Source organism: Bidens hawaiensis, unplaced genomic scaffold (assembly GCF_021521415.1).
Source record: "Bidens hawaiensis isolate Kalapana, Puna unplaced genomic scaffold, B.hawaiensis_p1.1 tig00023789_1, whole genome shotgun sequence".
Taxonomy (NCBI): domain Eukaryota; kingdom Viridiplantae; phylum Streptophyta; class Magnoliopsida; order Asterales; family Asteraceae; genus Bidens; species Bidens hawaiensis.
In genome coordinates this window covers 50,890-72,864 of record NW_027493733.1, presented here as the reverse complement: position 1 = coordinate 72,864, position 21,975 = coordinate 50,890, and the positions used below count along the sequence as shown (strand labels likewise).

Genomic DNA, 21,975 nt, shown 5'->3' with positions numbered 1-21,975 from the left:
ATGGTTTATCGTAACACTTTCACTTTATTAACATATAATTTTTCTAAAAGAATACTATTATAAATATTTTAATTTGGCATAAAGATAATCCGATTACGAAAAATGTGATAGATAACTTAATTCAAACGCTATATGTTTTTTTAAAAAGCAAAAAATAAGCAATAATAATAAGAGAAATCTGCAATTTGTCTCCCTGGTTTATATCGTCGCGAGATGGGTTAACCCCTGAAAAAGAATTTACGAACTTTGACTCCCCGTGTTTCTCCGGCGGGTTCTTTTGACTCCCATCTTCAGTTGACCGTCAGCTGACCGTTGGTATTTTAGTAATAATACCAACATATTAAGGGTATTTTAGTAATCTTCTTTTAATAAATAATAATAATAGTAATAGTAATAATAATAATAAGAATAATAGCAGCAGCAACATCGTAAGCTTCATCATCATCACCAGATCTCATCTTCATCATCATCAACCTCAACCTCAAATCCTCAAACCCACCACCAACTCTTAATCTCATCATCTTCATCATCAGTTTCATAACAATTAATCAAATCCTCAAACCCTAGATTTCATCACTCAAACCCTCAAATCTCTCAAACCCCACTACCAATCGCTTCAATAATTCAACCACCGCACCCATAAATCATTCCGATCAAAAACCCTAACCTCCGGCACCACGCCACCGCCGCTATGGATTCCGGCCATCTCGTTTTTTCGACCACCGAGGCGCCGAAATCCTTCGGGTTTTGTGGTGGGTTATGCGTTGTTTCGGCCATCGAAATCTCGTTTTTCCGGTGACCGCGGCGCCGAAATCCTTTTTTTCGACCACCGCGCCGCCAAAATCTTTCGGCCATCTCGTTTCGCGTCTTTACATAACATTGTGGAGTATTTATAGGTTGTTTGTGGTGGGTTATTGTTATTGTTATGGTTTGTTGGTATATGTCGGGTTTTTGGCCGGCCGACGAGTTGCCGGAGAGAAAACCATGTCTTCGGTTTTTTTGGGTCTTTGTCTTCGTCGCTTGGGGTTTTGTCATGGTGAGGGTTGAATTGAAGATTGGTGGGATTAATTTGATGGATCATGAACGGTGAAGGATTTGGTCGGTCGTTTACACCAAGAACACACACTAGGTTAGATGATGAAGATGAAGATACAAGGGTAAATGAGTCATTTCACAATTTTTAACAGGTCAATGGAAGGTCAACTGACGGTGGGAGTCAGAAGAACCCGCCGGAGAAACACAGGGAGTCAAAGTTCGCAAATTCTTTTTCAGGGGTTAACCCATCTCGCGACGATATAAACCAGGGAGACAAAATGCAGATTTCTCTATTAATAATGTGTCACTCTTGGATATCCAACATTTTAAAGCTGGCTCATAATATAATCTCCTAGTTAGCTTTCCTCTTTCATTCTAAAACCCTCACGCACAACCATGGACCTTAGCAGTGCTACGGCAAACGATGTTGCTCGAGCTATCGTTGCAGCTCTCGGCTGGAACTCGTCAGCCGACGATCGCAAAGCCGCACTTGCCTACTTGGAATCTGTATGTTCGTTTGTATCTTACTTCATTTTAATTTGATTAATCTGTTAGTGTGTATAATGTATCCGTCTTCTGTACGGATTTAGTTTGCAATACGTGTTTATTGTGTTATTATGATGATGATTATTGCGGTTTTGAGTTGTGTAAGGTGATCGGATGACGAGATTCTGTTGGTTCAGTTAGTGATTGAGTGAATTTGTTAGTTTAGGGTTAGCTAGGGTTTACTGTGTTTTAGTTATTGAACAGTTTTTGAGCAATTTTGTGCTTTGTAAGTTGATGGAATTGAAAGGAATAATGAAGATAAAACTGGAAAAATATTGAGGAGGAATAATGTATCTCCGTTCTGTACGGTTTTTGTTTGCAGTACGTGTTTATTGTATTTTGATGATGATTTTTGTGATTTTAAGCTATGTATGGTAATCGGATTGCGAGATTCTGTTGATTTAGTTAGGGATTGAGTGAATTTGTTAGTGTAGGGTTAGCTAGGGTTTCCGATGGTTTACTTGAAATCTAAACATTTTTTGAGTTTCTGTTGAGGTTTTGGTTACTTTTGTGATTTGCAAGAGATGATGGAGTTGAAAGGTAATTCGACTGAGAAATTTAATTGGTTAAAATAATGAAATTTATGAAGAAAAACTGGAAAAGTGTTGAGGAGAAATAATTAGATGAAGGAGAAAAGAGTGGAACTTAGAAGATTAGGCCCTAAACCCTAAGACGTGCGATTCTGTCCTAAACCTGCTCTGTGTTTCTTTCTGTATTAAAAGATAGCCCTAAACCCTAAGACGAGCGATTATGTGCTATACATGTTCTGTGTTTCTTTTTTGTATTAAGATCATTCACCTTCAGCTCACCTTTAATTGAATTACATCAGTAGTGAAATGTTTGTATGTAAACTTTACATACAAACATTTCACTACTGATGTAATTCAATTAAAGGGTCTTAAGAAGCTCAAAATTGCGACTTGACTTCACAACTTGTTGCACACATGTTATCCTCTCTCTAAAAGAGAAGGTTATTGTTGTGTTTCACTCACTGAATTACATTTTTCTAAGGAACATGCTTACCACCATTGAATCGTGAGTTTTTTTTTACCAAAATGGGGTGGGAGGAATAAGTATTTACCAAAATGGGGAGTTTGAAACTTATTTACCAAAATAGGTGATTATATGTGAATTTGTCTTTTTCCACTCATAATCTTATTGAATAAAAATGATTTCTGTTGAAAATTTCTCTTTGATAAAGATAATAAAAAAAGAACAAAAAATAATGAATTTTTTATTTTTATCTTTCATCCTGTTTTAATCGAAATAAAAAAATCTTTTTAAACTGTTTTCTAATTTTTTTTGTTATTTTACAAAATTGATTTGAAACTGCAGTTTTATATTATAATTATTTTTTGAGTTTTTTTTATTCTTTGTTTTTTTTATTTATTGGTTTATAATAGTTTTGCATCAATTTTTATTTTTTAATAATAAAGGTGTTCAAAAATAGAATTAGATTTAATATCGACGTTGCTTAGTCAGAATATGTTCGGTTTACTGTCCGTACTAGTACGACACTGACACTCGGAAAACTTATTATGTCCAACAAATTTTGTTGAACAATTTCGTTTTAGTAAAATTTATGCTAGAATGTCGAGAGAGAAAATAAAATAATTGCAAAAACCATAAGAACGAATGTGGGTACCTATCCCGATAAAACTGATAACAATACTAATGTTGTTTGGTCGGAATCGTTTTTGTGTCACAATTCCAGTACGGGACTGTCACTCGCATACAAATTTGTTCTCAACAAAAATTATACCGGAATGTTAAGAAGAAAAAAAATAAACACAACTACGTATTCAACCTTTTTTTTTAATTTAACGAACGGAAGTAATTTTTACATATAATGATGAAAATGAATTTTAAATTAATTAGAAAAAGAAATTGAATCTACGTAATGAGCTTTTTTAAATAATATATACTAATTTCATTATTTGGCTATATCGTGGTTCTCTAGTATTAATTTATATATTGTATTTTAGTTTTAAGCATAAGTATTTTTTTTTTTTTACATTTTGTACAGACCAATTTTAAAATTATGTTGAAGAAATCGTGAAGAAAAAAAGTAATTATATTTCAATGTATTATTGTCTATCTTGAATAATTTTATTTAATAGAGATGATTTTTACCCAATAAAATTATGAGTGAGAAAACACAAATCTACACAAAATCACCTATTTTGGTAAATAAGTTTCAAACTCCCCATTTTGGTTAAAAACTCTTGAATCGCAGGCCATAAGATGATGTATTATGATACTAATATATTTGTTTTGCACTACAAGATACACAGATATGGTAAATATGTTGTGAGTTCACGACTCCTTATTTCTTCCACAATAATCTTTGATTTTAAAGATGCATTATCAGTTTTGTAAGACCTATAAGACAACAAATGGAGAAAATTCGTTTATCGGAGGCAAAACGATCACTTTACAAATATGTTACTCTTAACTTTTGTACATGCATTTTTCACTGAGGGTACTTCACTTTCACATACATTCTTTCTTAATACGTTTTAATTATATTTTTCTTTCTAGGTAAAAGCTGGGGATGTACGTGTTTTGGCAAGCACATCATTTCTGTTAGTCAAGAAAGACTGGTCTTCTGAAGTTCGTTTGCATGCATTTAAACTGTTGCAGGTATTTTCCTTTCTTTGCTGATCTCTATTCTAGTGATCTATATATTACAAGCATTAGGATATCTGCTTAGTTACCTAGTTGCTAACATCATATATATGGTGATTATTAGAAACAAGCCTTTTATTCCGAATATCAATAACAAGGTTATGTAATTACGTAAACGTATTATAGGAACATGCCTTTTCTTTTCATGCTCTCCCGTCTAAGGTCAATGCCATCTTTTCTGTTCAGGGATTTACCCAATGTTTACGGGTATTTGCTGATAATTAAACTAGAAGGGAGTTGATGTTGTTATGTTGTGGTCTCCGATCCATCATGGGTCGGGTCCGGTTTAGACGAATAGACAGAATTAGGAGATTAAGCTGTTTGAGTTTTGGCCAAGCCCAAAAGATCTAATCAGGCCCAGTTTAGTTAAAGGGTTAAACCTTAATTGTCTAGTCTATATATTCTCTCCTGTACTTGTAAGTTTGTATCACTCAATAATAAGAAAACCCTAGTTATCGACAGTGGACGTAGGTCATACACCGTGACCGAACCACTTAAATCCTTGTGTCTCTTTCGTTTATTCTTTCGGTTTTACTATTGTATTCGTGTTTGTGTGTGACTCCGAACCTAACAATTGGCATCAGAGCCTGGTTCTCGATTATACACACAGTTCCGCCGCCGCTGCTCCGCTGCTACAGTTCCACCGCCGCTGCTACAGTACCGCCGCCGCCGCTACAGTACCGCCGCCGCCGCTACAGTACCGCGCCGCCGCTACAGTACCGCCGCCGCTGCTACAGTTCGCCGCCGCTGATTAGGGTTCCGCAGCTGCTGGTTCGTCTTTTCTGATCAGTTTCCAGTCCTTTTATTCCTTGGGTAGTTTGGTTGTTTGCTGTAATCAAAACTCAGTTTGGATAATGGCTGAGGACGGAAAGATCAAGATTGAGAAGTTTGATGGTCAGGATTTTGGATGGTGGAAAATGCAAATTGAGGATTTGCTATGTCAGAAAGACTTAATGGAAACACTAGAAGAGAGGAAACCGGAAAGTATGAAAGATGATGAGTGGAAGGTACTTGACAGAAAAGCCATAGCTGTTATTAGACTCTCACTAGCTAAGAATGTGGCATTCAATATTGTAAATGAAACTACCACGTATGGTCTTATGAAAGCCTTGTCAAATATGTATGAAAAGCCTTCTGCATCAAACAAGGTATTTCTGATTAGACAGCTAGTTAACACCAGAATGAAGGAAGGGGCATCTGTTACCTCTCATGTTAATGACTTCAACACTATTATTTCTCGTTTGTCTTCTGTTGATATCAAGTTTGATGATGAAGTTCAAGCGTTACTCTTGTTATCCTCGTTACCCGAAAGTTGGTCAGGGACTGTTACTGCAGTTAGTAGTTCTTCTGGGAATACTAAGCTTACTTTTGAAGGAGTCCGGGATTTGATTTTAGGGGAGGACATAAGAAGAAGGAATTCTGGTGAGACATCTAGTTCTATATTGAGCACCGAAGGGAGAGGTAGGAGAAAAGAGAAAGGTAATGGCAGGGGTAGGTCAAAGTCTAGAAGAAGAAGTCAGTCAAAGCCCAGAAAAGACATTGAGTGTTGGAATTGCAAAGAAATGGGGCATTTCAGAAACCAATGCCCGAACCCCTCAATTTCAAAAGAAAAGAAAGAATCTAAGAAGGAAGTTAATCTGGCCACCGGTTCAGATGATTCAGAAGGTTCAGAAGAGACTCTTATCTGCTGTGTTGAAGAATCAACAGATTCATGGATTATGGATTCTGGTGCATCTTTTCATGCCACTTATAGCACGAAGAAGATGAAGAATCTCCGAACAGGTAATTTTGGTAAAGTTCGTTTGGCTAATAATCATGCTGTTGATATCATGGGGATGGGGGATATTGAACTAAAAACTTCATTGGGCACCTCATGGACTCTAAAGGATGTTCGGGTCGTTCCTAGCCTTAGAAGAAAGTTAATTTCTGTTGGGCAGTTAGATGACCAAGGATATGATGTTATGTTTGGTGGGGGTAAATGGAAAGTTGTGAAAGGGAATCTTGTGATCGCCAGAGGTAAAAAGAAGGGCACTTTATACATGGTTGAAATTCCAGCTGATGGGGTAAATGCAGTGACCAGTGGACCGAGTCAGTCTAGTTTGTGGCACCAACGACTCGGCCACATGAGTGAAAAAGGGATGAAAATGCTCGTTGCTAGAGGAAAAATTCCAGAACTGAAGAAGGTTGAATCTGAATTTTGTGAACCATGTGTTTTCGGTAAAAAGAAGAAAGCATCTTTTGTGAAGACCGGAAAACAACCGAAAGCTCAGAAATTGGAGCTTATTCACTCTGATGTCTATGGACCAACTTCAGTCTCTTTTTTGGGAGGATCGCACTATTATGTCACCTTCATTGATGATTCGACACGCAAGGTATGGGTTTACTTTCTTAAAAATAAATCTGATGTTTTTGATACTTTTAAGAAATGGAAAACTGCTGTTGAATTGGAAACTGATTTGAAGGTGAAATGCTTGAAGTCGGATAACGGTGGTGAATACGTTAGCAAAGAATTCTGTGATTATTGTGAAGAGTACGGTATTCGGATGATCTTTACAGTCCCTGGCACTCCTCAACAAAATGGAGTGGCAGAACGAATGAACAGGACGTTAAATGAAAGGGCAAGAAGTATGAGACTTAATGCCGGGCTTCCAAAGACGTTCTGGGCAGATGCAGTTAACACTGCAGCTTATTTAATTAACCGGGGATTGTCAGTACCGTTGGGTTTCAAGACACCAGAAGAAGAGTGGAAAGGTAAAGCTGCAGATTATAAGCATTTGAAAGTCTTTGGGTGTAGCGCTTATGATCTAGTGAAAAATGACAAGCTTGATGCTAAAGCTAAAAAATATGTTTTCATTGGATATGGGTCAAACGAAATGGGCTACAGGCTTTGGGATTTAGAAAGCAGAAAAGTAGTCAGAAGCAAGCATGCAACTTTTAATGAGGCTGAGTTATACAAAGATAGAAACACTTCAAAATCAAGGGTTCAGAAAGAGCAGGTTGAATATGAAATTGATGCTCAGAAAAAGACAGTTGAGTCAGCTACCGAACCCGAGACAGAAACTGAAGAAACCACAGTTCCTGAATTTGAAGATGATGATATTGGTGGAAATGAAGAGTCAGAGGGAGTCTCTGACAGTGGGAGTTCAGAGTCTGAGGATGAACAGTCTCCACAAGAACCTGACCCGCCTCAGCACTGGGTTAGGAGGTCCACCAGAGTTTCTAAACAGCGGTACGTTACAAACCTTTAGTTAATTATCTCCTTTTAACTGAAAATGGTGAGCCAGAGAGTTATTATGAAGCACTTAAGTTGAAAGATTCACTCCAGTGGGAGCATGCTATGAAGGAGGAGATGAACTCTTTGAGTAAAAACCAGACATGGGTTTTAACCAAGTTTCCACCAGATAAAAGAGTTCTACAGAATAAATGGGTCTATAGAGTCAAGGAAGAACATGATGGGTCTAAACGATACAAAGCTCGTTTAGTGGTCAAGGGTTTCCAGCAAAAGAAGGGAATTGATTATAATGAAATATTCTCTCCAGTTGTGAAGATGACCACCATCAGATTGATCTTAAGTATTGTTGCTGCAGAAAATTTACATCTAGAGCAATTAGATGTTAAGACAGCATTTTTACATGGTGATCTTGACGAGGAGATCTATATGGCACAACCTGAGGGATTTCAGGTTGCCGGGAAAGAAAAATGGGTCTGCAAATTGAAGAAAAGCTTGTATGGTCTGAAGCAGGCACCTAGGCAATGGTACCTAAAGTTTGATGATTTTATGGTGAGAACTGGGTACAAGAAATGCGAGGCCGACCATTGCTGCTACTTAAAGAAGTTTAAAGGCTCATATATCATTCTACTTCTTTATGTAGATGATATGTTAATTGCAGGATCTGATATGAAGGAGATTCGCAAGTTGAAGAAACAGTTGTCTGATGAATTTGAGATGAAAGATCTTGGTCCAGCCAAACAGATTTTGGGGATGAGTATATCCAGAAAGAAAGATGGCTCCATAACACTATCCCAAGAGAAATACATAGGGAAAGTGTTAGAAAGATTCAGGATGAATGATGAGAAGACTAAACCGAGAAACACACCTCTGGGAAGTCATTTCAAACTTACCAAAGACCAGTCTCCCAGAACAGAGGAAGAAAGAACAGAGATGGCTAAAGTTCCGTATGCATCTGCTGTTGGCAGTCTCATGTACGCCATGGTTTGTACACGGCCAGACATTGCTCATGCTGTCGGGGTAGTTAGTCGTTTTATGTCGGATCCGGGAAAGGAACATTGGGAAGCGGTGAAATGGTTACTCAGATACTTAAAGGGTACTTCCAGTTTGGGGTTATGTTTTAAGGGGAATGATACAATTCTCAGGGGTTATTCAGATGCTGATCTGGGTGGATGTAAGAAGACGTTTAAAAGCACTACTGGTTATGTTTTCACAGTTGGGGGAACAGCAGTATGTTGGATGTCCAGACTTCAGAAAAGTGTTGCTTTATCAACCACTGAGGCAGAATATATGGCAGCAGCCGAAGCAAGTAAAGAATTAGTATGGTTGAGAACTTTTCTTGAAGAGTTGGGAAAGAAACAGGCAGAGTTCTTCTTATATTGTGACAATGAGAGTGCAGTGAAACTTGCGAAGAATCCAGTCTATCATTCGAAGACTAAGCACATCGGGAGGAGATATCACTTTGTCAGAGATTTGATCAGTGATGGTGTTTTCAGTTTGAAAAATATCTCAGGTGCTAAGAATCCAGCAGATATGTTCACCAAGCCGGTGATGCTGGATAAGCTGAAGCTGTGCAGAGCTTCAGCAGGCCTTCAGGAATAATGTTGAGAAGGCGAAGGGTAACTAGGAGGTGCAAAACCAGATGGGTTTTATTTTACATGTACAAGGCAATGCAGGTGAAGACATTTTACGTCTCCAAATGGGAGCAGGTTGAAATGTTTGACGCATCCAAGTGGTGGTTTAGAGAAGATGTCTCGAAGCCCAAGTGGGAGATTGTTATGTTGTGGTCTCCGATCCATCATGGGTCGGGTCCGGTTTAGACGAATAGACAGAATTAGGAGATTAAGCTGTTTGAGTTTTGGCCAAGCCCAAAAGCTCTAATCAGGCCCAGTTTAGTTAAAGGGTTAAACCCTAATTGTCTAGTCTATATATTCTCTCCTGTACTTGTAAGTTTGTATCACTCAATAATAAGAAAACCCTAGTTATCGACAGTGGACGTAGGTCATACACCGTGACCGAACCACTTAAATCCTTGTGTCTCTTTCGTTTATTCTTTCGGTTTTACTATTGTATTCGTGTTTGTGTGTGACTCCGAACCTAACAGATGTGTCTGTAAGAATCTTTATATATCGGGTGAATAGGTTGTTTTAACTCTAAAAGTAAATATTTTACCAATTTTTTTTAACAACCCAAAACAGTTTGTAATGTAAAAATGCATGTAAACAAGAGTTGGAGAGATATCACCACAAAAACATGAGGATGTATAGTGGTTCTTGTGGATGTATACCAAGAGTTGTTCTTCGGTGGCCTTTTAAACTGGTAGATGATGTCTCAAAAGTCCTAAGAGTTTTAAGCTGTATGTTTCTAGAATGAAGAGGCGAGTCTTAAGTGTTGAAAGAAGGGTTGCTTAAATAGATGTATGAGAGAATTTTTCAAAGCTTTTGAATAAGTTTGAAAATTTTGGCAACAAGTCTTTTGCAAAGGTGCCATTTGACCAAATCAAATTGACACAAGCCTTGGTTCAAAATGCAAGGGAACTTTGCTCAAGGAAGGAAAGATGGTTTGCTGGTTTCAAAAACTTTTACACTTAGATTACGACATCCTTTTCTTTTGTTATCTGACTATGAAGACCATATATATCGTAGGGATAGGGAAGATCCCTTCTAGAGATATCTAATTCTTGGCCTTGTCTTTGTAGAACTTTGAATAGTTTTATAAAAGTTTCAAGTGAACATATAAAAATTGTATGTTTTTATAAATTGGTTTGTAGGGTGATCATTTCTTTTTATCAACACCCTTAGGCTACTGTGTCTTTTTCTTTATTCGTTCTTTATTTTGTACTTAAGACACAGAGAAAGTAGATCATGAACATATTATTATTTGTGGTTAGCCTTTAATTCCCATGTTTATAATTTTTGTAATCATCAAAACTTCTAAAGAGACACATTTAAATGTGATAACATGTATGCACCAACAATGTCTTTCTTTGTAGCATTTAGTGCGATTACGGTGGGATGAACTAAGCTCTGAAGAAAGACGAGAGTTTGCAAAGGTTTCTATTGATTTAATGAATGAAATTGCAAGCAGTTTTGAAGAGTGGGCTTTAAAAAGTCAAACAGCTGCTCTAGTTGCTGAGGTGTAATTCTGTTTTCATGCTTACATTATGAAGCATCATGATCAAGCTCTATACACTTAGTTGATTTATCTTGTTATTTTTTATTTTGTTACAGATAGTCAGGAGAGAAGGCGTGAGTTTATGGCAAGAACTCATACCATCTCTAATATCTATTTCCAACTCTGGTCCAACGCATGTAATGAAAAACCCATTTCCTGTTTTGTTTAATGACTTCAACTAAAATTTATAAAATTCTTCATATGGAAAATCAGGCTGATTTGTGTTCTAGTTTTAGGCTGAGATGGTATGTATGATGCTGAGGTGGCTTCCGGAAGATATCACTGTTCATAATGAAGACTTGGAAGGTCTGCTTCATTTATTTGATTATAAGTGCAATAATTTTAAACATTATTGATATTGCTTCTGTGTGTTTAGTTATCTGTTGGATTACTATTTAAATCAGCGGGTCTCTTTTAATGATTTGCTGCGATCTAAAATCTATGCAGGTGATCGTCGTAGACTGTTGTTACGCGGGCTGACTGAATCTCTGCCTGACATTTTGCCATTATTGTATACAGTAAGTATTGTGTTACAGCTATCTTTATAAATTGCATACTTTTGCTTCTTTTACTATAATTTATCACACTCCTCAAACAACAGCTATTAGAGAGACACTTTGGAGCTGCCATGACAGAAGCGGGTAGACAACAGATTGACATTGCTAAGCAGCATGCAGCTGCAGTGACAGCTACTCTTAATGCTATAAATGCATATGCTGAGTGGGCCCCTTTGCCCTATCTTGCAAAATATGGCACGCTCCACGGGTATGATTTTTTTGCAGTTGGATATTGGTTTTACTTTATGCTATTGTTTCTGACTGTAAAACACTTCCGTTTTTCAGATTCTAACAATTTTTTTTGTTAATTTTCCATCAACCAGTTGTGGCTTTTTACTCTCTTCTCCTGATTTCCGTGTTCATGCATGTGAGTTTTTCAAGCTTGTATCTTCAAGGTAACCACACACTTTTTGACATATGGAATGCTAGATGTACTTATTATTATAATGTGAAATAAGCTATTTAGATTGTTAAAAATGTTATTTTGATGATTGCTTTTTTCAGGAAGAGACCTACTGACGCAGATTCTGATTATGATTCTGCAATAAACAGTATTCTTATGATATTGTTGAATGTGTCTACGGACTTCTTGAACATATCAGAGTCAAGTTCTGCGGTCATGAATGATAGTGACTTTGAGTTTGCGGAGTGTATATGTGAAAGTCTGGTGTCTTTGGGCTCTACAAACTTGCAATGCATCACCAGTGACAATGAAATACTGTCTCAATATTTACTAAAGGTAATAAAATGAACTATATTGTGTTAGGTAACTGGTGAATTGGAACATGACTGTGATTCTCATCCTCATGTTTCTTGATTGAAACTTGAAAGTTAGCATATAATTTTGCTTTACAATTATGTTTCTGAAGAAAACTAAAGTTACTAATCCTAAGAGTTATCTGATAAATAAATACAAAACTAGTACGGAGTACTTATCTTCAGTCTTTATTCATACTTAAATTTTAATAGTTATTCATACTTGAATAATAATATTATCTCAGGCCTAACAGTGTGACCTAACTTGAATGTCTTTGCAGATGATGCAATATTTCAGACACTATAAACTTGAGCTTCATCATCAGTCTCTTATATTCTGGCTGGTATATTATCAGTTTTTGTTAATAGCTTCTGTGTAGGGTTTTCATAGCTGTATGTACTCAAAAGACTCATAGTGTTTGTTTCTAAAATTAGGCATTAATACGTGATTTGCTCGCAAAGCCAAAAACTTCAGCTGGAGACAGCTCAGCTGATAATCTGGCATCTGGCTCAGGGCAAGCTGATAATCACAAGCAAAAGATCTTACCTTTTGTGAATGATGAGATCTGTAGTGTCATGTTGGATATATCTTTTCAAAGAATGCTTAAGAAAGAAAAAGTCAACCCTGGAAATGAATATTCTAGTGGGGCTTTGGAGTTATGGAGTGATGATTTTGAGGGTAGAGGAGATTTTGGTCAGTACCGTTCAAGGCTGGTATGTATGCGTGTGCATGCTTGTGCTTTTTTGTTTATTTCCCGTCTCAATTCCTATTACTATAGGTGGCACCGTGGCAGGAATCAACCCATTCTTAAAGTAAATTAGTTGAAATTGTCATCTCTACACACACACACGCATATATGTGTGTATGCATGCATGTATGTATAGGTGCAATGTACCTTAAATCTTCAAGGGTTGAAGTGTTGAACCTTGTTTACCAAACATGCCATGCGGCTTTATGCGTGTGTTGTGAGTGTAGAGACAAGTCAGAAAACCAGTCAATACATGTGTGTATGTATGTATCTATAGGTACAATGTGCCTTAAATCTTCCAGGGTTGAAGTGTTGAACCTTGTTTACCAAACACGCCATGTGGCTTTATGCGTGTATTGTGAGTGTAAAAAGTCAGAAAACCAGTCATAAATGTACTGAAGTGGCTGGGTGCTACAATAAGTTATTTCAGGTTAAAACAATATGGTTGTGGGTTTATAAGTAGTTTTACTTTTAGGTAAACTAAGTCTTTTTAAAAGTCATCACCGAGTGAAGTTGGCTTGTTATTTAAACGGGGAATCTTTAGGTAAACAAGTGTACGGGTTTGCTTTTGTTTTTGTTACCCTTTCTGATGTCTAGTAACCATATTTTCAGGTGGAACTGATTCGACTAATTGCTTCCTTCAAACCTGTTATAGCCGTTACCAAAGTTTCTGACAGAGTTATTATGATCATCAAGAGCCTTCTTCTTGCTCCACTGCCTTCTCAGGTAGGAATCTTATCACTGATTCTTAAGCATAAGTTTTCTGTAGCTAGAAAAATGGTGGGTCACAAGGCTTGGTTAACTGGTCAAAAACTCAAAATTTGGTATACTTTGGAGCAGGTTGAAACGGGTCGGGTGACCTGGATCGGTTTTATTGGATTTCTAATAGTTAATGGCTTGATGCATCAAATATGATCACCAAATACTAATATTCCATTAATAATCTAATTAATTGATTATAATGATATATGCGGTTCTATGTTTAAGACCAATAATTCTTTTTGCCAAATAAATTTTCAGAATTTGGCCACTCTAGAGAGCATGCAACTTGCTGTAGATAATGTTGTGGCAGCTATTTTTGATGGTTCAAATGATGATACTGGGAGTGGCTCTGATGCTCAACTTGCTTCATGCAGAATATTAGAAGGTTTTCTTCCTTGTCAACTTGCTTGCATTCTCGAAACTTTTTAACATCATCACCCAATTCTAATTACACCATTAACTGTGTATCAAAGGTTTACTTAAGCAACTTCTTTCTTTAAAATGGACCGAACCTGAATTAGTTGAAGTACTTGGGCACTATTTTGAGGCACTGGGTCCTTTCTTGAAGTACCATCCTGATGCTGTTGGAAGTGTCATCAATAAACTATTTGAACTACTAAATTCATTACCAATCGTCACGAAGGTTTGGGTTCCAATTCTAATTTTTTATGAACTTTAAATGTGAAAGCTTAGCTTGTAACTCAATTTACATATAGTTAATTCACTATGCCATTTATTTAGCAGGATCCTTCACTCAGTAAAGCTAGGCATACAAGATTACATATTTGCACATCCTTTGTTCGATTAGCTAAAACTGCTGACACCAGTCTTTTACCTCACATGAAGGTAATTCATATTGAAAACGAATTATTTATTTGTGTGTGTGTATATATATATATATAGATAGATAGATATTGGAACAGCTTTTTATATAATTATTAATTTATTATTGTCAGTAATCTATGAATCTTTTCTATAATAGGGCATAGCAGACACGGTGTCTTATTTGCAAAAGGAAGGTCAGTTGCTTCGTGGAGAGCACAATCTTTTTGGGGAAACGTTTCTTATTATGGCATCTGCAGCTGGGTAATATATTTAGTTTCATACTGTTCAGTTTATATGCTTGATGGCTAATTTTGACTTTGTTGACCGTGCTATGCATACTGGTGCAGACCTCAACAACAGCAAGAAGTTATGACCTGGTTGCTCGAGCCATTGAGCCATCAATGGATTCAACTTGAATGGCAAAATGCATATTTATCTGACCCTGCAGGTCTGATTAAATTGTGTGGTGACACAAAATTTATGTGGTCATTGTTCCATACTGTTACATTCTTTGAGAAAGCACTTAAGAGGAGTGGCGTTAGAAAGAGCGGTGTGAACAATAATAATTCTAATGCATCATCTATTCCACATCCATTGGCTTCTCATCTACCATGGATGCTCCCGCCTCTGCTCAAAGTAAGTACTTTTTATATACCATCTATTTTGCTCAGGTGTTTTTACTAATAGTATGGCAATTTTGCTAGATATGGCAATTTTGACCAATATATGAATGGGTCGGGTTGGGTTGTGAATTATCTCAAAACAGGTCAGAATAAAAAAATTAGCTAAAACAAGAACAGGTTAAATGGATTAATCTTTTTAATGCGTTTAACCTTCTAAAATTTAGGGATGAGTAAATAACTGACTAGTTGTTTTCTTTTTTGTTTTCGAAAATAAAAAACTACGGTTCGGTCATGCCTCTCTTGTTTGAATGCTTGTTCTTGGATGGCTCAAATTCATTATTTTGGGCCAGAGTTTTGATGTCCAAATTTATTAATATGTAATTAACAAAAAATTTAGATAAAATGTTTTACGCCCAAATTCTTTTTTTTTTGGCCCAGACTTTAATGTCCAAATTCATCAATGGGCGATTAGCAGAAAATTTAGACAATTAATTTCTTTTGGACTCACATTTAAAGCCCAATTGTAAAACTGTCAACTGAATGATAACCGAAATAAACCCATACGAAAAACTGAAATTTCGGTTTGGTTCAGTTTGAGCCCGAAACCGACCAACCCGACCCATGTACACAATCTAAATTATTTGTGGGTCAACCCAACCTGTTAGCCAATCTGCCTTACACACACATTGTCAACGTTAGTTGATTCTACAGCTTCTTAAATGCTCGGAAATCATCAATATATAGCTTTAGTAAATCCGGTAGCACGTTATATCCAACACATGTATCTTTTTTTCACACTATGTTTCGCTGCAAGAACTGATGAATGATATACATGCTTACTTTTTCCTCTCCAGCTTCTCCGTGCGATACACTCTCTTTGGTCGCCACCTGTAACTCAGATACTACCCGGAGAAATAAAATCTGCTATGGCTATGAGTGAGTTTGAGCGAACCGGTCTTCTAGGGGAAAGCAACCCTAAAATGGCCAAAGGTGGAATAACTTTTGCTGATGGCATCCCTGCACACATGAAAGACGGAAACACAGAACCAAATGAAACTGATATCAGAAATTGGTTAAAGGGTATTAGAGAGAGCGGGTAACTAACTATACAATACAGTTTGTGCTATTTAGTTAATGTGCATCATGTGGATGTTACTGATAAGCTTTATTTACTGTCAACAGGTATAATGTATTGGGGCTATCAACAACAGTTGGAGAATCATTCTTCAGATGCACAGATGTTGAAGCTGTTGACTTAGCACTAATGGAGAATATTAATTCAATGGAGTTTAGACATCTAAGGCAACTTGTTCATTCGGTTATAGCACCTTTAGTGAAAAACTGCCCATCTGGTTTGTGGGATATATGGTTAAAAAGGCTTCTGTATCCACTACTTGTGTATTCACATCAGGCTTTGAGGTGTTCATGGTCTGCTCTTTTAGAGGAAGGGAGAGCGAAGGTGCCTGATCTTTGTGGGATTTTAGGTGGGCCCTATTTAAAAGTTGAAGTGATGGAGGAAAAGCTTCTTCGGGTTTTGACCCGTGAAATTTGCGCACTACTTTCGCTTTTAGGTTCGCCCGGGTTAAATTCTGGGCTTCATTCCGAGCAGTTGCCTACAGATTCTGATGTATTGTCCAGCTCTGTAATCGGGTACGTATGACATAGACGGATGGGTGTAAACGATCTGAGCCTGAGCTCGAACTGAACTTGTTTAACTTACGAGAGCTCGAGCGTTTGGCTCGTTTAATAATTAGTTATTATATTATATATTTTTGATATATCAAATAAAATTTATATAAATAATACGCTTGTTTTGGCTTGCGAGGCAGCTCGAGCTCAAACTTATTTTCCGGCTCGAGCTCATTTAAGCTTGGCTCGATTGAGCTTTTAGCGAGCCGAGCTCAAGTAGTCCATGAGCATCTTGGCTCGTTTACACCCCTATATACAAGTTATCTCTTATCAAAGGCCAATTGTAGCTGTTGAGCTTGTAAAACGGGCGGGTAGGGTAACAGGTTAAAATGGGTTCGAGTCAAAGTCGGTGGTTTTCTGTATAGGCGAAAACGTACCGGGTTGACTTGAAAGCACTTTTTGACCAAAGCATCAGCCACCTCTGATATTCTTTTACTATATGTTTTTAAGTTTAAACTTTAAATAGTTGTTACTTATTGCAGGTTTCTTTTAAAGAACAAGGATATAGCGGTTCCACTATTGCACTTGTGTTTAGATGCTTTTACATGGACAGATGTCGAATCCACAAATAAGATCACCACCTTTTGTGGGGCCATAGTTCTTTTAGCTATCTCAACAAACAACATTGAACTAAGACAATTTGTTTGCAAAGATTTGTTCTCTGCAATAATCCAAAGTTTAGCTCTAGAGTCAAATGCTGTCACCAGTGCCAATTTGGTTGGTCTCTGCTGTGAAATATTTGTAAGCTTCTATAAGCAAGATCCAGCACCCAGACAAGTAAGTAAATATTCATTTCCCAGTTTAACAAAACTTAACTATTAAAAATCACACGCTTTAATTAATTTTAATTTTAACGTTTTATAGATTTTGCTCTCGCTTCCTTGCATTGGGCCTCAAGATTTGCTTGCATTTGAAGAAGCATTGGGAAAGACCAGCAGCCCTAGGGAACAAAAACAGCTTATGAAAAGCTTGTTGTTGGTTGGTACTGCTAACCAGTTGAAAGCACTCGCTGTTAAAAAAGGTGTTAATCTGATCACAAATGTTGTTGGTAAGTACAGCGCATTCTTTATTTGTGTTTTAAGTTTAATATTTAAACGGCTATTAATTGAAGCCATAATTTGTGTTTTTCAGCAAGGCCTCGAAGCACGTTACCTGCCTCGGATTCCAGAACAGATGACGGAGGTGCGATTGGTTTGGCTGCTATTATGTAAGGTTGGTGGTTTTATGTACACAACGAAGCTTTATTTTGTTTCAAATACAGATTAAAAACTAATGGTTTTTGAAAAAATGAACTATCAAAGCCGTATGTAACTAAATGCTAATCTTTACCTTAGAAGTTAAAATCATGTGTGCCGGCTAAATGTTATTGGCGTATTAGTATTCTATTTCTGGTTTTTGGTGTGAAGTTACAATTCTTGTGTCCATCTTGGATGTAGCATTTGTACTCGTTTTATAATCCAGGTCTCACTGTTGGTTGAGTCAAAATTATATTATTACATGCTAACAAGCACTAGGTGTTTAGCTAAGCAACTTATAAGGTTACATTTTTGGTTAGTTTGCAACATAAAGTGTTTTAACTTGACGGCCGAAGCTATATTTAGCCAAACTTTTGCCTTAACCGATGGGATAAAAATTACCCCAATCAGTGTATTCCTAAATTGTAGCTTTGGTTGTGTGATGTGCTCCTATTTGTTTGGTCCCAAAATCTGATAATCTGATGTGTGATGTGAGCCCTACGTATGTGATGTGCTCTATTAGACCGCGACACATTCTTGAAAGCTAAATTAAAAAAAAAAATTATTAATAAGCATGCTAATATATTACAGCTAAAATTCAAAACAATGCATACTAATTAACAAAGGTATGACTATAAACTAAAAGTCACTCTTTCCAGCTTTTCCTTCTCTAAACATGTGATGGCAAACTAAATTTATGCTACTTGCATCTAGTGCATTATGCGATGACAACATAATGCACGTTTCATGGAAACACGATGCAACTCATCAGCGCAACAAACACATCATGTATAATGCACACATTTTAAAACCAAGATTGTAACTGAACGGCTTGAGCCCCACCCATGAAGCTTGACATTGGACTCAAAAAATCTGAAATTTGAATCAAACTGAATTTGAGTTCAGTCTTTGAATCAATTTTGCATGAGAATCAAATTTTAATGTTTGATTTCCACACCATTTTGACTTTCAATTATATGGTTTTTTTAGTTTTCATTTTTTAAAATATACATATGATATTTTAATCTATTTTATATATCCGAATATTTGATTAGTTTTTTTGTTATTTTTCTTCTCGTAGTTAAGGTAATTCAGGTTGACCCAACATTTAACTGTATTTAAATCAGGTTTTAGATTCAAAGTTTTTATACTTGAATAGCTTTGAATAATCTAAATAACCCAAAAACCAATTCCAATAACACCAAATGATGTCTTCATGATTTGTGGGCATGGCGTGGTCAAAGTTGGTGAGGGTTGTCCAATAGCAAGCTATCAATTATAACTTGAAACCAATAACACCTAATTTTTTATATATTTTATAGAAAATGTGTACGGGGTATGATTTTTTTTTTGTGCGTAGACAAAATAAGCAACTATTTTGAAACGTGGAAATATATATATAATGTTACAATCTTGCGAAATAATATGAACAGATACAATATAAGAACTCTTAATTGACTATTATCAAGAACTGATTAAAATGTTTACAAGATGAATTGAAAAGAAATGAATTACAAAAATGAAAAGAAGAATGAACTGAACTAACTCTAATTGAGAAATCCCCAATTATATATGCCCTAATATGTTAATAACGGTTAACTGATTAATCTTTAAGAATTACCAAAAAGACCCCTGAACTATTGAAGACTTGTCAATAATAGCCCAAAACATTATTAACCTCTTTAACCTTCAACAACAGTTGACTTTCATTGACTAACTATATTAAGTCATATAACATGACACTATTACACTCCAATTTCCAGCTCAACACTTAACAATCTCCACCTTTGAGTGAAAATTGAAAATTTCCAATAATGCCCCTGATGCTAAGTAATCTGCAGTAAATTCAAACAATACAAAAACTTATTACCAGGAACACATTTAGTCAACATATCTGCTGCATTATCCCTAGTGTCCACATATTCCACCCTTACTTCCTTTGAACTTAGGACTTCTCTCACCCAATGCAACTTTACACTTATATGTTTAGACCTGTCATGAAAAACTTAGTGTTTAAATAACTGAATTGCACCCATATTATCACAACGAACCAATCCATCAGCCACAGACAAACCCAACTTAGACATAAAACCCTTAAGCCATATGCACTCTCCAACTGCTTCTGTCAAAGCAACAAATTCAGCTTCTGTAGTAGACAAAGCTACTACCTTTTGTAAAGTTGACTTCCAGCTTACAGCACCACCAAACACCGTGAACACATAGCCTGTAATTGATCTACCTTTGTCAAGATCTTTAGCAAAATCTGAATCTACATACCCTTTAACAATCTGATCTTGACTAGAACAATTACCAAAAACCAACCCTATTTGTTTGGTGCCACTCAAGTACCTTAGTATCCACTTTACACCTTCCCAATGTAACTTCCCAGGATTACTAAGATATCTACTAACTATACTAACAGCATGTCCAATATCAGGCCGAGTGCAGACCATCAGATACATCAAACTCCCCACAACATTTGCATAAGGCACATTTACCATTTTACCCTTTTCTTCGTCATTCTTAGGACAATCTAATTCAGACAACTTAAAATGCATAGCTAAAGGAGTAAGTACTGACTTACAGTCATCCATAAGATAGTTACTTAGAACTTTCTTCAGATATGATTCTTGAGACAACTTAATTGTTCCAGCAGCCCTGTCTCTATGAATCTCCATACCTAAAATCTTCTTTGCTTCCCTTAACTCTTTCATCTCAAAGGCAGACATTAGAATTTCTTTGTGTCATCAATCTGACCTTGATCCTTGCACGCTATTAGCATATCATCAACATATAGTAACAAGTAAATGAAATTCTTATCACTATATTCCTTATAGTATACACAGGTATCATAACAACTTCTTTTGAAACCATGTGACACTATATGCCATCAAACTTCAAATACCATTGTCTTGGTGATTGCTTTAGTCCATATAAAGACTTTTGTAACAAGCATACCTTATCACCTTGACCCTTTTCCTCAAAACCTGGAGGTTGTCTCATATATATCTTTTCATTAAGATCACCATGCAAAAATGCAGTTTTAACATCCAGCTGCTCTAGCTCTAAGTTAAAAGCTGCAGTAATTGACAATATTGCCCTTATGGAAGAATGTTTTACAACTGGTGAAAACACCTCATTATAATCTATTCTCTCCCTTTGAGTGAATCCTTTAGCCACTAACCTGGCTTTAAACCTTGGATCCTCTCCTGGCATACCCTCTTTTACCTTGTATATCCATTTACAATCTACCAGTTTTTGATCTTCTGGTTTTTCAACCAAAACCCAAGTTTGATTCTTATGCAAAGATAACATTTCATCTTGCATAGCATCCAACCACTTTTCTTTGTCATTGGAATTAACTGCTTCATGATATGTCAAAGGTTCATTTGTACATTCTTCTGCAGCAACATGAAAAGCTATTGCAGACAGATCCTCATCTCTATATCTGAGAGGCTGGACTATATTTCTTCTGGGCCTATTCACTGCAATGCTTTGATCATCATTTGCATCTTGTGATATTTTAGTATTACCTCCTGGAGCAGATGAACCAGCAGCTTCTTTATGAGATAACTCCACCTCAACTTGAACTTTATTAGTCTCATCCTGACTAATTACTGATTTACCCTTCACATCCTTATACATAATATCTTCTTTAAACACCACATTTCTACTCACAATAACCTTGGGACTATCTTCTTCTAATCTCCACAACCTGTATCCCTTTACACCATCAGGATATCCTAGCATAATACATTTCTGAGCCCAAGGATTCAACTTACCCTGACTAATATGAGAATAGACCAAACATCCAAACACTTTAAGGTTATCATAGTTATCATGACTAGTCTTCATACCAGACCACATCTCCATAGGTACCTTCATATCAATTGCTGAAGAAGGAGACCTATTAACTATATATGCGGCAGTCTTTAAAGCTTCTGCCCAATAGCATCTAGGCATGCCAGCTGTAAAGAGCATTCTAACCTTTTCTAAAAGAGTTCTATTCATTCTCTCTACCAGTCCATTTTGTTGGGGAGTTCCTGGTATAGAATGATGTCTATCAATCCCAAATTGTCTACAATAATGGTTAAATTCACCACTACA

General features: G+C 36.5%; 1 protein-coding gene across 4 annotated transcripts; it reads left to right on the top strand.

Annotated features, from left to right (window-relative positions):
• The first annotated feature begins 1,354 nt into the window (after positions 1–1,354).
• On the top strand, positions 1,355–17,976 carry LOC143567989 (protein HASTY 1-like). Of its 4 annotated transcripts, none has more exons than XM_077054257.1 (22): positions 1,355–1,542; positions 4,123–4,224; positions 10,491–10,634; positions 10,729–10,809; positions 10,909–10,978; positions 11,120–11,190; positions 11,274–11,437; positions 11,553–11,624; positions 11,734–11,968; positions 12,267–12,329; positions 12,421–12,699; positions 13,347–13,460; positions 13,755–13,881; positions 13,970–14,139; positions 14,241–14,342; positions 14,479–14,582; positions 14,669–14,957; positions 15,799–16,040; positions 16,127–16,594; positions 17,116–17,410; positions 17,498–17,681; positions 17,765–17,976. In XM_077054257.1, exons 1-22 carry the CDS (start codon positions 1,432–1,434, stop codon positions 17,842–17,844), a joined length of 3,567 nt encoding a protein of 1,188 aa, XP_076910372.1. In that variant the 5' UTR covers positions 1,355–1,431; the 3' UTR covers positions 17,845–17,976. The 4 variants fall into 4 exon arrangements, with proteins under 4 accessions (XP_076910372.1, XP_076910371.1, XP_076910375.1 ...); XM_077054256.1 differs by having other exon boundaries at positions 14,238–14,342; XM_077054260.1 differs by lacking the exons at positions 1,355–1,542; positions 4,123–4,224 and having other exon boundaries at positions 10,587–10,634; positions 10,903–10,978; positions 14,238–14,342.
• Positions 17,977–21,975: the final 3,999 nt, after the last annotated feature.

What these genes read in the sequence shown, in the direction of transcription:
- LOC143567989 (XM_077054256.1), top strand. Translation starts at nt 1,432, where the DNA reads ATGGACCTTAGCAGTGCTACGGCAAACGATGTTGCTCGAGCTATCGTT. An exon ending in ATTATGGCATCTGCAGCTGG is followed by an intron (nt 14,583 to 14,668) that starts GTAATATATTTA and finishes ATACTGGTGCAG; the next exon opens with ACCTCAACAACAGCAAGAAG. An exon ending in TGCTCCCGCCTCTGCTCAAA is followed by an intron (nt 14,958 to 15,798) that starts GTAAGTACTTTT and finishes TTTCCTCTCCAG; the next exon opens with CTTCTCCGTGCGATACACTC.